General features: G+C 36.6%; 1 protein-coding gene across 3 annotated transcripts in view; it reads right to left on the reverse strand.

Moving 5' to 3' along the window:
* Positions 1-18,093, reverse strand: part of Sirt6 (sirtuin 6) — a 130,657-nt gene that overhangs the window by 101,202 nt on the left and 11,362 nt on the right. For all 3 annotated transcript variants that reach the window (XR_016549172.1, XR_016549173.1, XM_090401738.1), the window contains exon 2: positions 7,329-7,456. Coding sequence is in view for 1 of the 3 variants with exons in the window: in XM_090401738.1 (XP_090257864.1) it covers positions 7,329-7,456 (128 nt within the window). In the remaining 2 variants the exon portion in view is untranslated. The remainder of the gene's footprint in view (positions 1-7,328; positions 7,457-18,093) is intronic.

Consider the following 18,093-nt stretch of genomic DNA (forward strand, 5'->3'; position numbering starts at 1 on the left):
GCTGTCAGTTTAATGTTAGTAAGTGTAAAGTTATGCACTTTGGCATGATTAGATTTCCAGCAGCATATTATACCAGCAGGGTTATGGTACAAGAAACTGAGGAGGCAAGGGATCTTGGTGTATTAGTAAATAGGAATTTGAAATTCAAAGGTCATAGCAAAAGTTGCAAATACAACTCAGAGGATAATTGCGATGTCGAAGTGAACCTTGACATGCAAGGATAAGGAAGTCATTTTGTCTCTTTATAAGGCTTGGATAAGACTGCACCTGGATTACTGTGTGCAGATTTGGTCTCCTGGGTTCCAAGAAGATAAAGAAGCTGTGGAAAGAAGAGTTACAAAGATTATATCTGGATTATGGGGACAGAATGCGAGAGTATGCAGACTGCAGACTCTGGTTAACAGGAGAAAGAGGGGTGATATGATAGAGGTCTATAAACTTTTGAATGGGTGTTATGGGATAGTGTCTGATGAAATTTTTCATTATATGGACGGTGGGAAGAGAACATAGGGGGCATCTATGAAAGTTAAGTTTGGTCACAGTCAAGAAAGGGTACGAGCTAGGTTTTTCTCCCAGAGAATAGTGAGTGAGTGGAATAGTTTGTCTTTATAATAGGGGGTAATGAGTGCATCTAATGTGAATGAATTTAAGGAAAGATATGACAGGTGGTTTGGGTGATTTATAGTCTCCCTCAATGAGTCCTTGACTCCCTGGAGGTCTCAGATAATAATAATAATATTATCCACCCATACGTTTTTTTTTTCCTGTCTTCTCTATAACACTTATAACTGAGTGCATATCTTACTTGTACTAATATCAATATAATTCTGCATGGATGTTTCATCCATTTGATTAAAATCTGTACTTTAAAAAGATGAACAAATTTTGGAATGGTGCATTCGACTTCAAAGGAGATGATGCTAATCCAAAAGTATAGTATGTTAGTATATCATGAATGGACTAAATTTTATTTTATTTTTTTCATAACATAATCTGGAAATGGCTCCACACACAAAACGCACAACTCTTTCAAGTCACATCAGATCTCCAATAAGCAAGGTGATGGTCTTATGCTCAGGAAATGAAATTCATCTCTAACCTAACAACTTCTACATATGCATCCACTGCTGTGGCAGGATTCAAACTCTCAGATGATTGGTAGAGAGTAAATACTTGGGAGGAATGTTTAGTTTTTAAACATTCTTTTTAAACATTCACAAATTGCTGAAATAGAAATTTTTTCAACTTTTTTTTTTTTAATTTAATGACAGAATTAAGTTATTATGCTTATACATCAATGCAAGGCATATTAGGAATAAATGGGATAGTAGTCGTGGCATAGATAAAATTAGTGGGTTCAGAAATTATTAATGTAAGGGAGACATGGTTGATAAATGATAATGTACTAAATGGGAACAGCATTTTTGGAGAAGACAAAAAGAATAAAAAAAAAGGGGGATTACAGATAATTTTAGAAGAGGGGTTCCCCCTCCAAGTGGAACTTCAAGGCAGCAATAGTGGTAATGGCTTTATGAGACCATCTGATGTGAGAATAAGTAAGCAGGAATTTTAGATTTTTAGTGGGGTGCCATAAGCCGTGGAATGCAGAAGGAGATGATTCTGAAATATTCAGACAGATAAGATTTGGTGAGTCACAGGTAGGTGACAATAATGAATGACTAACTATGGATTTCTTGAACTAATTAACTACCTTATACATGTGGGACACAAGCACGTGATTTAATAACAATCTTCCAATAATCACCATATGGATTGTTATTGGAAGTTGCTAGGCAGGTGTAAGTGTCATTCGACAAAAGAGATGTGTGAAATTAACAGCAAACTATGGAAAATTAAGGAACAGAATAGTGACCACATTGCCATATCTGTTAAAGAAAGAAGAAATCACTCATGCCTAAGACTTTGTTCAAGATAAGTAACCAATAGCAAAGATTGAATTCAAGAATAAAGTAGCTAAAACAGAGTGGGGATGAAATGGATGAATCGTGAAATGATGCAGGAACTGCAGATAAAAAGATATTATGGAGGAGATATAATGAACAGGTTATCCCTCAGCCCATCAGCAGCATGAGAAATATTCATCAACAGCAACAAATCAGCAACAAATCAGCAACAAATTTAATGCAAACAAATTAACTCCAAACTATACATACTTATACTAACAAAAAAAGTGAGTATATGTATTGGAAGTTTATTCTCAATGAAAGTACATGCACCTTATTTTTTTTAGTTACACCTGTATCTGCTATCAAAAGTTCCTGGCAAATAAGTCAGCTTTTACTCTTACAGAATACAGAGACAAATGTAAGAAAGCTAAACAGTGTGTAAAACTAGCTAAACAAAAGTCATGGGACGACTTTGGCAAGAATATAGAAAATAAATATCAAGAAGGTGGCAAAATATTCTGGAGGTTGTTGAAGAAGCTTAGGAATGGAGGAAAGAGTGCTGTAAAAGGAGTTAGAGATGATAAAGGTGACATGAAAACAGGAGAAAAAGATATCCTTGAAGTATGGAGTAATTACTTTGAAAAACTGCTAAATGAAACAAGCAGTGATGACAGCACAGTGATAAAAAACACTGACCAGGCATGCAGTCAGGGATACATATCCATACTTGAAGTAGAAAAAGCCATCAAAGGCTTGAAATGTGGAAAGGCAGCAGGAGTAGATGATATTCGGCCAGAAATGCTGAAGTATGGTGGTATAAAAGTCTTACAGTGGCTGCACTGCATAGTTCAGAAAGCCTGGACAGAGGGACGAATTACCGATGATTGGAGTAGAGCTCTCATAGTACCCATATATAAAGAGGGAAATAAAACTGAATGTGAGAATTACAGAGGTATTTCCCTACTGAGTGTTCCTGGCAAAATCTATGCCAGTATACTTGAGAAACGGTTGAGAAGAATTGTGGAAGAAAAGCTTGGTGAAGAACAAGCTGGATTCAGACCAAATAGAGGCTGTCAGGATCAGATCTTCACTTTACGACAAATAGTCGAGAAAGCATAGGAATATAACAAAGATCTGTATTTAAGTTTTGTTGATTTGGAAAAGGCATATGACAAGGTGCCAAGAGAGAAGCTATTCAATGCGCTGCAGTTATATGGTGTCAATGGGGCATTATATCAAGCAATACTTAGTCTTTATTTGAGTTGTAAGTCAGCAGTTAGAATTGAAGGAAGTACAGGAAGATGATTTAATGTTAAATCTGGTGTGAGACAAGGATGTACATTATCCCCTCTGCTATTCATTATCTATATGGATCACATTATGAAGGAAAGTGGTATTAAACCTGATATCAAAATTGGAGATGTTAATGTCAGCTCTTTGCTTTATGCGGATGATGTTATACTTCTAAATAAATCCGCTACAAGTCTGCAAGATTCTCTGACTAAATTGAATAGCTGTTGTAATAGATATGGTATGAAGGTCAGCAATAAAAAGACAAAGACAATGAAAATAGGCAGAATCATTGAAAATGTCAACTGTGTTGTGAATGGAGAACCTGTGGAACAAGTAAAACATTTCAGCTACTTAGGCACAATTTTTACTGAAGATGGTAAATTAAATATAGAAATAGACAACAGAATCAGCAAAGCTGGTATGGTGGGAAGTCAATTGAATAAATTCATATGGAATAAGAGAACAGTATTCAAACCAGTTTTAACTTCTGGATCTGAGAGCTGGGTCAGAAGTAAAACACTTGACCAAAGACTAGAGACCGCAGATATGAGAGAAAGATTATAGGCGTGAATAGATGGCATCAATGGCAATATCATATTAAAAACGAGGATATTAGGAAAGAACTTGACATTGTCAGCATCCAGGAATGCATTAGCAGAGCTAATCTCAGGTGGTATGGTCACTTAAATAGAATGGGAGAGGAAAGATTAGCAAAACAAGTGTTTTCTGCCAGGTTGGCAGGAAAACGACCCAGAGGAAGACCAAGATATAGGTGGATTGATACGGTGCAAAGTGCCTTAGACGATAGAAATATAAGATCTGATAATGTTGGAGTCTTGACAAGTAACAGACTGATTTGGAGGAAAATTGTAGATAGGAAGTTAGTAATGATGTAATTTTTTCATGTAGTACTGTCATATCCTGTACACCCCTTGAGGGTACATAGCAGGAATTTGATGATGATGTATCTGCTAGGTGACGAGTAGACATGTAGCAGCATGTTAGCAACATAGGTGACAGAGCAGCTCTCACAAGAGAAGTTGTAACTTGTGTTAATAAGTATGAGTGGCTGAGGGGTTAAATCCATGGATGCATGAGTATTCTGTGAATAATTATTTGTTCTTAGGACTACTTTGTGTTTCAGTTATTTTTCCATACTTCTGAATCAGTTCTTTTCAGAACTTTTAGTAATATTCAACAACAATTAAATAGGTTATCGTGTAATTGAAAATTTATGTAATTAGTTTGCATCAAATTCAGCGCCGACTGAAAAGTTTAAATTGATATATTTGAGAAAGGATTATTTTTCACTTTTTAGTGTGTTTTGTCCCCTCTCTCTTTTTTTTTTTTTTTTTTTTTTTTTTAAAGTTGGTATGGCAATTGAGTTTTTAAATGTTAATGGCGAGTTGGTGCTACACACTACTGTCCCCATCATTTCAGGAGACAGAGCCTGCCTGTTCCAGTCCCTCTCTTATCTCATGTATGACCCTCAATTAATGGCTAGGGATGTGCATGAGCAGCTAATCATGAGGCATGTGGTGGACAACTGGGAGGACTTCTTCATCATGTCCCATGATAGTGAGGGGGACAACTACACCAGCTCTGCTGAGTACCTCACTTACATGTTTTGACCCTTTACTTATGGTGGTTTATGCGAGCTGGTGGCGACTGGGCAATTGTTCAAGTTCGTCTTCAAGGTTTACTGCAAGTGAGCTCTATGAGAGTCTTGGTGCTGAAGGTCACCCCCGTGAGGAGGCTATGCTTTATGCAGGACCTTTCTAGGGGCCATTTCGATGCATACCTGCCACGTGAACCTAAAGAAGTGTCTCACACCCCCCTCAGCCTGACTCTGTCTCACACACCTCTCACAGCCATCACCTCTTCCTGTCTCCAAGAATGCTCTTGGCAAACATCATGCCAGATACACCAACACTAAAAGGAGGAAGCAACTTAAAGATGCAGCAAGGAAATATGCACACAGTAATCCTGCGGTGAACCATGCTGTGGTGGCCAAGTACCACCAAAATAACCCCGAGGTGCACAGAGCAGCGGTGGCCAGATACCAGCAAGATCACCCCAAGGTGCACAGAGTGGCAGTCTTGATATGAGCAAAGCAATCCTGGAAGATGAGTTGAAAGGCAAGCACATCTGTGGAAGGTCAAGGCTCACTAAGGCATGGCATATGAGGCAGACAGCACTGTAGCTCTGGATACCATGAGTCACAAGTGCTAGTACTGCAATGCCCTCAAGGGAAGGGCCACTACCCAGACTAGTTTCGACCTTTATTTCGACACAACTCCTATAGGTAGAGATGACCTGCGAATGCTTCTGCCTGGTATCTCAGCTTGGGCCTGGCTCCCACTGAAGAAACCTCAATAAAGGTCGAAACTAGTCTGGGTAGTGGCCCTTCCCTTAATGCATAACATTAGACATATCTGCAAGGAGATGTGTTTTGCATTATAGGAGTTACTGAGACAGGAGTGTTGGTAGCTTGCTCCACCTTTGCAACGAGTTGCCCTGGTGTTGTACCACCTTACCCCAGTCCTGAAGATACTTTCAGGCGCAAACTTTGTTTGCTCACACCTGGATAAAGGATTAAACTAAATTTATTATACTCTAACCAAGTGAAAAATAAACTTTCAACATCTTTCTCTAAATCCAGAGTAATTTATTAAAAAAGGGTGGCACACCATTTGGCAACTCCTATAGGTAGAGATGACCTGCGAATGCTTCTGCTTGGTATCTCATCTCAGCTTGGGTCTAGCTCCCACTGAAGAGACCTGCCAGTTACCAGAACCCGAGAGAGAGCTCCTATTGCAGTATCTTTTGGTAAGAACCCTTATAGTTTTTCTTTCGGTGGTTTTCCTTGTGGCCTCGTGCCAAACGGTACTGGCCTGTCTTAAGGTCTTCCCTTTTCGGGGACTCAACTTTCTTTTACTGTGGGAAAAGTATTTGCCTTTAAACAATGTCTAAATTCTTACCAAGAGTTCGTACTCTCGGGATTGAAATTGACCCAAGCATAGAGAAAGCGACGTTTGTGAGAGCTCTTCTCAACGTCACGAAAGCAGAAAGCATTTACGGGCTTACCCATTACGGGGGGGGGGGGGGGGAACGATTCCAAATAGTAACGAACAACATAGAGACAAGAGAAACGCTCCTTAAAGGCATAGAATGTGAAGGGAAAAAATACCTACCCTTCCTAGTCGGGAGTATTTTAAAATCCATAAAAATTGACAGGTTTCCTCTAGAATATCTAGAGAAAGGGGAGGAAATCATTAAAACCATTTTCTCCAAGTTGGGGACTGTCCGAAACGTAACAATCGGACAAGATGCAGATATCCCAGAGTGGAAATCAGGGGAAGTGAGCATTTCAATTGAGATGAAAACAGAGTCCCCAACTTGATTTTTTTAGGCTCAGCAAGAGTAATAGTCAATTATCCAGGTGTAAGAAAACAATGTTTTCGGTGCACCGCTTTGGGCCACCTTAGCGCTCACTGCCTGAAAAACAACACATGCCGCAACTGCTTATCGACAGAACACACAAACTTTGTTTGCTCACACTTGGATAAAGGATTAAACTAAATTTATTATACTCTAACCAAGTGTAAAATAAACTTTCAACGTCTTTCTCTAAATCCAGAGTTATGCATATTAGGTTGGCCACAACAGAGATTATTCAGTACATGGCTAGATTGCTGATCAATTTTTTTTACTTTTTTTTTTCCCTCCCGAGAATCGAGTTGGTCAGTCTTTCCTAACTTACTGTGCTACACAATAAGTTAGGAAAAGAGATGAAAATGATTAATTCATGGAGTTCGCACCATTACCAACCTAGATGGACTTAGGTCTCCTTATGACAGCTGAATAATAATTGTTTATTATCCCTCTTTCTGAGAATTTTAGTAAGCGATTATATTTTAACATTATAAAATATAATTTTATAATGTTATTATAAAAATGTTATTATAAAATAAAATTAAATCTTGCTAATAATATCTAAGAAACAGCATTAGCAAAACTAACTTTTAAATTATATGGAATATCTTGAAGTGGAATCATTCACACACACAAAAGAAGGAACTAGTTCATAACAACATTTCTCAATATTCTTATATATGAAGTAGTCACCTGAAATCTGGAATTCCTGCAGCTGTGCTAATACCTGCACCAGTGTGGACCACAACATATTTAGCATGCTTTATCATTTCTACTACTGAAGTCAACTTTAGTGCCACATCCTCAGGACTATCATGTTTCTAAATTTACAAATAAATTTATCATATTTGTAATAAATAATAATTTGAAGGGGGAAAAAATCAATAGATAAATACACAGACACAATTCAGATAATTCCAAATTAATAATTAAAAAAAGCTAGAATAACAATTGAAAATGATTAGTAATTAAATGGACAGTAGTTATATAGTATATATAGTACTTGACTTACACTCCATGAAAAAATACATAGTCATAGAAGTATAAATTTTTTTTCACTTCATTACATTATACGTTATAAAAGTAAATTAAAGTTGTGAAGAAATTATATTCTTCTGCAATGCTTTAGAAGTGTGAGCAAACAAAGTTTGTGAGTAAAGTATCATCATGACTAGGCTACTTGTATATAGAAGCAACTGACATCCCATCAATTGCCTCAGTATTCCATAATTATTATTATGCAGTATCTCCATTGAGTCTGGAGACAAACTATTATACACACAAAACTTATCATATCTCTCCTTAAACTCATTCACTGTCAGGGAACTTGCAACTAATTCTGGCAATGCATTCCACTCATTGACCACTCTCCACACAAAAAATCTAGTCCTCATATCTCTACTAACAACAATCTTACATGGATTGAACTTTCGTGGATGAACCCTAATTCTATGAATATTTGTCAAAATCCCTTTACTACCTTAAACATTTCTATCATGTCCCCTCTGTTCTGCCTATCAATTAAACTTTGTAACCTACACTCCTTCAACCTATCCTCATAGGGAGGATTCCACAGACCTGTCACCAGCTTGGTCACTCATCTCTGAATCTTACATACCACCTCAAGTGTCCCAAGACACCCAGGTGACCAAATCTGTTGACAGAAATTAAGATGCGACCAAATCATGGCTTTATAAAGAGGAATAACTCCCCCATCTTTACTTGGTAGCATGTTTTTCAACATCCAAGTAGTTCTTTGAGCTATTTTACCAACTTTTGCAATAAACTCTCTGAACTTCAACTCTCTGTCCACCATTATCCCAGAGTCCCTAGCCTCATCAATTTCCTACAATCCAGTACCATCAATACAATGCCGTTTGTTTGCTACCTTTTCAATCCGAAGTGCATAACCTTAGATTTCGCAACATTAAATTGACAATCATTATCCCTTGCCCACAAATTTATCCTATGCATGATGCAAACTGTCTCCCCAGTTTTGCATCATCAGCAAACAACTGAATATCCTCCTTAAATATTTTCCTATGTTATTGACACACAAATTAAATAGTGGCCCTAGTACAGAACCTTAAGGTATTTCACTAGTCGCCCTCATTCTCCTAGATTCCACTCGACAATATAAATACTACTACTCTCTGGTATCTGTCTGTCAGCTACCCCTTATCCATGCTACTAGCTTCATATCCATTCTAAGTAGTATCATGGGGTAGCCATTTCCATTATCCAATTCCACTGTCACTCTATTATAAAATGTGAATAAATTACTACAACAGGACCTAGCCTTTACACAGCCATGCTGCTCACTATAGCGAATTGCATCATATCCACCCACTGTTGGATTTTAACTTTAACCAACTTTTCCAATACTTTAACAACCACTCCTGATATATTAATCGGTCTGTAGTTTGCCACCTCTTGGAGCCACTTTTATGCAATAAAACTATCTTTACCCTCTTTCAGCTCCACAGGAATCCAGCCAGAGCTGAGAATTAGACTGAAAAACTTCATCAGAGGCAATGACAATTCTCTTGTACATTTATATAGTACACAGGCTGACATGCCATCCAATCCTATTGCCGTGTTAACATTGATATTTTTCAATATGCTGAACACCTCCTGTTCACTACCTCAATTTCCATATACATCTCTGTCAACATCAGCAACTGTAAAATCTCCACCTGGATGATACACCTTTGCAAAATGATCACTCAGCAAATCAACTATTTCTTTTACCTCTGTCACCTTCCTACCATGAGCATTGTTTAAAATTATCCTACCATAGTAATTTTAACTCTTACTTGCCACATAACAAAAAAACTCTTTTGGGTTTACCTTGGCTTGCTTAGCTAATTTTCTTTCATAATCTGATTTGGCCTTTCTTACCATATGAATCACCCTTCCTGCTTGCACTTTGTACTGCTCATGAGTATGCTGATTACCTTTTTCCATAAACTGACAAAGAATTCCAGAAGTTTGGCAACTTCCCATAACAAGACTGCATGGTCACTCTCCCCAAATGGAGAGTGAGCATTTACTTTGGTTATGGATATATCTTCTGATCATATCCAACATTCTAAAACCCCTGGTCCCCTCTATAACATGTTGTTTCAGATAATTATCCCTTAGAAACTGTATGAATTTCACTTCCATCTCACCATGCTCCCTTTCCTCCTTCCAATCTATATTCCCATTAAAGTCTCCCATAATAATTGTTTGGCTTGCACTAATTGTGCTAATTTTTCAATACATGGTATCTGCATCTTCCTGTGGACTCCCTGGTCTATAGTAGCAACAAACAATATATTTTGTCCAGTTAGCCTCTATCTCACACCAGACAGCCTCAAATGAACTATCTCTCCCTAGACCTAAAATCTTCTTTTACTTCTAAGTTTGTTGGCATAATTCTTTAGCTATCATCAGCAATACCCCACTTCTTGTCCCATTTCCTCTATCCTCCCTGAAAATACAATACCCTTTACATTCTATCTCCATAACCATATCGTTTTCTGTCAACCAAGTCTCACTGATGCCTGTAAGTGTTGGTCAAGTCAAGCTAACCAATGCCAAAACCTCCTCTCCCTTATTCTTGATACTTCTTGCATTTGTGTACATGCATTTCACCATCCTTCTGTACCCACAATTACCCTTGTGTAATGTCATTACTAACCCATTCAAATCGGAAACCTGTGAAATCACATTCAGCATTGTATAATCATTTCTGTACACACACTCATTTATTACAGGGGTGGCCTGACACATACTTGATTGCAGTCTCCCTAATATCTTTAGTTTCCCTGGTTTTGCACTTCCAAACTCTCACTAAACACCATGTTCTCCAAACATCTAACTCCAAAACTATTTAAATATAGTCTGTCGATGTAACTCCTTTCGTCCATCAAATTCACTGTATACATCAATAAACTGTACACCATTCCTCCTATGCAATCTTCTCATTGACTTATTAGCAAGCATGACCATTCTTCACAACTCTGTTCCAGCTATAACAATCATCTCTTTCACTTCACCCTTCTGCAAACTAATAGCTTCACTAATATCCTTGATTTTTTCACCTGGGGAAACATGCTTTTGTCACTTGATTATTACATATCACTTCTTATTCTTATCACTGAATGTCCACATAATACCTTCCCCATATTTTCAGTGTCTTGAACTTTCATACTTTCTAAATTCACTTTTTCTCTCCTTCTCCCACTTGTTGTGCCATGCAACAATCATTTCTACAGTTGCTCTAGTTCCTGTTTTGTCCTGTGAAGGATGCAAAATACATGTGCTATTTCACTCCCTATTGTCACTTCATCACCCACATTACTTTCCACCATTTCTTTCTTGCTCTCATTCTGCACACTATTATTCACTACTTCCACATTCGACAGAACACTTTTGCTATCTTTCCTTACATCATTAATATTCGTTACTTTATTTTCCCACTTTCTACATGACTTGCATTTCTTGCACTAACACACAAAACATTTATGACAAACTCTCTCTCTCCATTCTCACTTTCCTACCACAAGCCATTTACTTTTGGTAATTAATACGTAGAACATACACTTAGACAAGAGACACAGAGAAAGCTGAGAAAAATTTGCATCATATCTAGAAAATGACATATAAAAAATAAGACCCAATGTGTATAAAATACTAAAACACATGAATGGAGATATAAAAGAAACCAAATATAAATAAATTGCAAAATAGATGTAAATGAATTCTTGGATTACTTCACAGATCTCTGGACAGATAATACTAACATCAAAAAAAAAGTATACCAATAACTTACAAAATGCTTTAAATGATATAATAATAATGAAAGAATTAAAGGGCAACCAAAGTAAAATAAAAAATGGCAGATCAGCAGGAGAAGATGGAATAAACTCCAAACTGTATACATTTCTGGAAAAAAATTTCATCAGAGATTATTAAAATTTTTAAGTATATACAAATGGACAAATACCAATATAATGGAATACAAGTATAGTAATACGTATATTTAAAAAGAGGATAAAACAAAAAACCTGCTAATTACAGAGGTATTAGTTTATAGAATGTTGAAAGTTTATTTTTCACTTGGTTAGAGTATAATAAATTTAGTTTAATCCTTTATCCAAGTGTGAGCAAACAAAGTTTGCACCTGAAAGTATCTTCAGGACTGGGGTAAGGTGGTGCAACACCAGGACACTCGTTGCAAAGGTGGAGCAAGCTACCAACACTCCTATCTCAGTATCTCCCATAATGCAAAACACATCTCCTTGCGGATAAGTCTAATGTTATGCATTAAGGGAAGGGCCACAACCCAGACTAGTTTCGACTTTTATTGAGGTCCGAGTGTGAGCAAACAAAGTTTGCTCACACTTGGATAAAGGATTAAACTAAATTTATTATATTAGTTTATTGAATACATGCTACAAAATATATAGCAGAATTATTTAATCCCTCATTATTTCAAAGCCGAATAAGAAACTTGAAGATCAAAATCTAAGAGTTTCATGCCAGAGAACATCCGGCAAGTCCAAGTTTGATCACTGTCCTTAGTATTTTCTCATAATGTAAAACGCAGCTCCTAGGAGATGCATTACTGTTTTACATTATGAGGGAAGGTCACTACCCAGACCGGTTTCGACCTTTATTGAGGTCTCATCAGTGAGTAGGTAGACCTAGATAATACCAAGGTTTAAGTGAACAGAGCTTACATACTTTACTATACGAATTGCCAGAAAGGTGTACCCATATATTATTACTACAATAAAGAGCTAAAAGGCTTTTTTTCGGCAACATAAATTATTTAATTATTATTAAATAATTTACGTCACCGGAAAAAAAAAAAGCGTTTTGGCTCTTTATTGTATATAGCAGAATACTTAATGAAAATATGCAGTGAAAAAATATTATTAGAATGTCAAAATGGATTTGGAAAAGAACACTCTATAATGGATGCAGCTTTTTGTTTAAAACTACTTATAAAAAAAAAACAAGAGAATTTAATTTAGAAACTCATCTTTTGTTTATAGATTTTGAAAAAGCATTTGACAAGTAAAATGATAAATGTACTGTTTGATATATTTCAAAGAATAATTTTGTTTTACCTAATATTTTATTACATGCAATATTGAATATATACAAAGATAATTATTATTATTATTATTTGACACTTCTCCAGGGAGTCCAAAGACTCATCAAGGGAGGGCACCTGCTCTACAACTCTGTCTCCACCATTCAATCACCAACTGACCACAACTGCACCAATGCTATCTACCGTCAACCACCACTTGTATGTCACAGACAATCACAAACATCCTTGCCCACAGAATTCCATAAACAGTTAAAAGAAAAAATAAATAAATACAGCAGTATTAACTGAAACTAAGAAAAAATGTAAAGGAACTGTTGAAATAGCAGATTATGTAATGATAAATAGTGAGATAGAACAGAATAAAACAGAAAGCTGTGGTGTAGTTATAATGATAGATCAAAAATGGAAGACTAGAATTAAGAGCTACACTTTTATTAATTTAAATTTTATTAATAATGAAACAGAAATAAAAAATACATGAAAAAATGTCTGAAAAACAATCTATAAACCAAGGAGTAAGACAGGGATGTCCTCTGTCTACAACACTTTTCAATATTTATATTAATGAAATAATAATACAGTGGAAAAATGAAACACCATAAACAATCCAGGTATAGAAATTTCCCGGAATAACAAAATAAATATGCTATTATTTGCAGATAATCAGGCAATAATATCAGATAAGGAAGACAATTTACAAAGAGCAATATATAATTTAAACGTTATAGTAGAACAGTTTGGAATGAAATTTTTCATAGACAAAACTAAATCAATGGCATTTTGTGGACAAACTCCAGTTAGAAGTAAAATAGTTATTAATAATAAAATAATACAACAGATAAATACTTTCAGTTATCTTGGATGTGAAATATCATATGAAGGAGAAAAGAAATAAAATTAAAAACTTCAAAATTATTACAGATTATAGGCCTAATAAATAGAACACTCAATCCAAATATAGTGCAAAAAAAGAAACATGCTTGAAAATATACAATACTTTAGCAGTGCCCACATTATTATATGGCAGTGAAATCTGGACAATAAACAAAGAATAAAAACAAGTGAAATAAGATTTATGAGAAGAACTGCAAAATACACATTATTAGGCCAAAAAAAGGAACAAAGATATTTTAAAAGAACTAAAAACAAAATCAATAGAAGAAAAACTAAACAATTATAAACAGAAATGGATAGATCATGTAAACCGAATGACCTACACCAGATATCCTAAACAAATAATAAAATATAAACCATTTGGAAAGAGAAGGCCAGGTAGATCTCAAAAAATTATATTAGATGGATAATGAGACCGGAACAGACCAACGTGGTCTATATCTGTAATTAGCATTATGATGATGATGATGAACATACACTGCATCATACAAAATCCTTCATGCTAAACTCAATGAACAAGGAGGTCTTGGCCACCATTTTCCTTGTACACATCAGTGCCATATATGAAAACACTTTCTAAATGATACCCTATGTGTTAAATTTCACAAAACAAAAACATGCACTCAACATTAATCTAAATAAGTAAGATATAACCAAAAATAATTACTAATATGACTAACATTCATTAAAATAAAAAACTTATCTGTAGAAAATGTGCAATGCTGCTTCTCTCTCTTAAGTTATCTCACTTAATGCAAAACACACTTTCTAATGGACATGCACACTACAATGCATTAAGTGAAGTCCACTACCCAGACCAGTTCTGATCTTTATAGAAGTCTCATCAGTGGGAGCCAGATCCAAGAAGATAACAAGGTTAAATTAATGCAGAAGTCATATACTTCCCATGTAATCGAAGTAGTATAAAGATGTATCACCTTATTATTAAAATATTCTGGATCAGAGATAGTTGTAGAAAGTTTATACAAATAGCCTAGTCAGGAAGATACCTCACATGTTCACTCTGTTTGCTTATACTTGGGTAAAGGATTAAACAATAATATAGTTTCATGGCAACTTTAATTTATATATAGTCAGTTTACCAATTCAGCTATTATTATTTAACTGGCATCTCCAAGGAGTCACACAACTAACCACCAATTATTATACACACAATGACTATCATTTCCATGATTACCATACTTCCTAGTATGGTATGGTAAGGTATGCAAAACTGGAATATGAGAGGAGATTGGCCCAATGATCCAAAGAAAATCCTAGGGAATTTTTTGGCTATGTGGCCAGTATCAGGAGAAATGACTGTGGAAGATGATATTGCAGGAAAAAATGGAAATAGAGAGACTAATGCAGAGGACATAGTGGAATTGTTCAATGAACCCTTTACTGGAGTATTTCATCCTGGAGGAGTCAGTTTTAATACTAGAGGGACAGGGCAGGTTCAAGTTTAGAGGTACAGGAGGAGAGTGTGTTCCAAATACTGAGTACTCTGGATGTCAGTAAAGCTGTGGGACTGGATGGTATTTCACCAAGAGTTTTGAGATAATGTGCTAGGGAACTGACAGTGCCATTGACCTGGCTTTTCAATGAAAGTCTGGCTGTGGGAGAGGTGCCCAGGGAATGGAAGGAAGGTAAGATAGTGCCATTGCATAAGGGTGGTAGCAGACTGGAAGTGTCTAATCATAGGCCAGTTTGCGTGTCATCAGTAGTTATTAAGATCCTGGAGAAAGTAGTGAGGGACCGTATACAGCATTGGGCAGATGAGGGTGGTGTTATCTGTGAGAGTCAACATGGATTTGTGAAGGGGCGTTCTTGTTTTAGCAATATGCTAGCCTTTTTTAATAAAGTTACAAGAGCATTACATGAGAGAAAGGCATATACTGCCATTTTCTTAGACTTAGCAAAAGCATTTGACAGGGTGCCACATGATAAGCTGATATTTAAGTTGCAGCACATGAGTCCAGATGTCAGATTGGTCAACTGGATTCAGGATTGGCTGTCCAGTAGGTATCAGAGAGTTGTGTATGGTGGGACAGTTTCAAGGAGGCAGGGGGTTACAAGTGGGGTTCCACAGGGCTCAGTACTGGGACCTATATTGTTTAACCTTTATATCAAGGACATTGTCAGTGGATTGCAAGGGGATATTCAGTTATTTGCAGATGATGCGAAGCTTAGAAGGATTATTAATAATAGTGCAGATGTGGTAACCCTGCAAGAGGATTTGAATAAGTTAGATAGATGGGCAAAAGAATGGGGGCATCGATTTAATGCAGCAAAATGTAAGGTCTTGAGGTTTGGGAAACATCGATGGGATGCTGCACACTCTATGGTGTGCAGCATCCCATCGATACCTACTGGAGAAAGTAGGGGAGACAAGAGATCTGGGGTTGATGATTGATAGAAACCTAAAATTTATAGGACATATTGCAAAGGTGTGAAGGTAACACAGAGAACTGATGCAATAATGAGAAGGACACTGACCTGCAGAGATAAAAGGGTTATCATTCCATTGTATAAGTCTCTGATCAGACCACAATTAGACTATTGTTCTCAGATTTGATCCCCAGGATTTGAAGGGGGAAAAATTAACTGTGGAAAGGGTACAAAGGCAGATAACAAAGATGGTTTCAGGACTGTACCATGTTAGTTATGAGGATCGGCTGAGGGCATGTGGACTGCAGAGTTTGGTGGATAGAAGAAGGAGAGGTGATATGATTGAGACTTTTAAACTGTTGAGAGGTGGTTACAGGATTGACACTGGGGAGTTCTTTCGCTTGGTTGAACAGCAGGAAGGAGTGATGACAAGAGGCCATCCCTGGAAGTTACAAAAGGAAACTGTTGTTTGCAAGAGGGTGAGGAGTGGTTTCTTTGCATGGAGGGTAATTGAACCATGGAATGCATTGCCTGATGGAGTGGTAAGAGCGAGAACGGTCAATGAGTTTAAGGAGTGGTATGATAGACTTTGTGTTTCTCAGGGGGGGGGGTGACCTCACCTTGATGAGTCTTGATAGACTGTGTTTTTTAGGAAGGACCTCCCACGATGAGTCTTTTGACTCCATGGAGGCCTGAATAATAATAATAATAATTTACTCTCCTTAATCTCATTCACTGACAAAGCGCAATCATCTCCAGAAGCCCACTATAATCATTCACTATTCTCCAAGCAAAAAATCTGATAGACACATCCTTTGATGTGTCTTTTCATCTTTGACATGACAAACTTGAATTTTTCAATTACCATTATTTCTTCTCCTGATGTTTTTTCTTAATATATTATTATTATTACGTGGCCTCCAGGGAGTCCAAAGACTCATCGAGGTAGGGCACCTACTCTACAACTCTTCGTTTCCACCACTCAATCTACCAACTACATCTGCATCATCTACACCAACGCCATCTACTGCCCATCACCACCACCACTTGTATTTTCACAGACAATCACAAACGTCCATGCCCATGGCAGGATTCGAACCCACAGCTTTTTGGCTAGAGAGCAGATACGCTAACCACTCGGCCAACGAGGCCAGTGATATATAAATTCCAAACACACACAAAAGGTTGCAAAAAGGTATAGAATACTAGATTTGTGTGTAAACAAGAATTAAAAGAAAAGATGCTTACTTCTCCCTATTAATGATGATGATCAGCATGTGATGGAAGTAGGACCAGTAGGTTGAGAGCACTGGAACTAGTAAAAAAGATGTATTTCCAAAATATTAAGATTAACAATAATAATATCTTGAACAGTTAGAAACTAATTAGAGAACACTTCATAGAGAAGACCTATTGCAAAGATCAGAAGCAGTGAGAATAAAAGCAGATTCAGTGAATAAAGTAGGATCATAGCTACTGTTGAAAACTTACTTTCTTCTGCATCTGTTTTTATAAAATCCCTTTAGTAATATATACTCATATTTCTGTCATAATCTCTGCCTTTCACTTATCCACCAATTTTTCATCATCAACAACAAATTCTTAATATGTATCATAAGATCCTGTACACCCTCAGGGGATTTACAGGATCTAATGACAGTACTACATGAAAAGTTACATAAGTACAAACTTCCTATCAACATTTTTTCTCCAGATTAGCCTATTATCTGTCAACATTCCAATATTATAAGATCTTATAGTCTTCTAAGGCACTTTGTACTGTATCAATTAACCTATCTTTGTCTCCCTCTGGGATCTTTTTCCTGCCAACCTGGCAGAGAACACTTGTTTTGCTAATCTTTCTTCACCCATTCTGTTTAAATGACCATACCACCTGAGATTAGCTCTGCTAACGCATTCCTGGATGCTGACAATGTCAAGTTTTTTCCTAATATCCTCATTTTTAATATGATACTGCCATTGATGCCATCTGTTCAGTCCCCTAATCTTTCTCAGGACTCTCATAACTGTGATCTCCAGTCTTTAATCAAAAGTTTTATTTCA

Source organism: Typopeltis vanoorti, chromosome 12 (genome assembly GCF_054136105.1).
Source record: "Typopeltis vanoorti isolate ZY-2024b chromosome 12, IOZ_Tvanoo_1.0, whole genome shotgun sequence".
In the NCBI taxonomy this organism is placed as follows: Eukaryota; Metazoa; Arthropoda; class Arachnida; order Uropygi; family Thelyphonidae; genus Typopeltis; species Typopeltis vanoorti.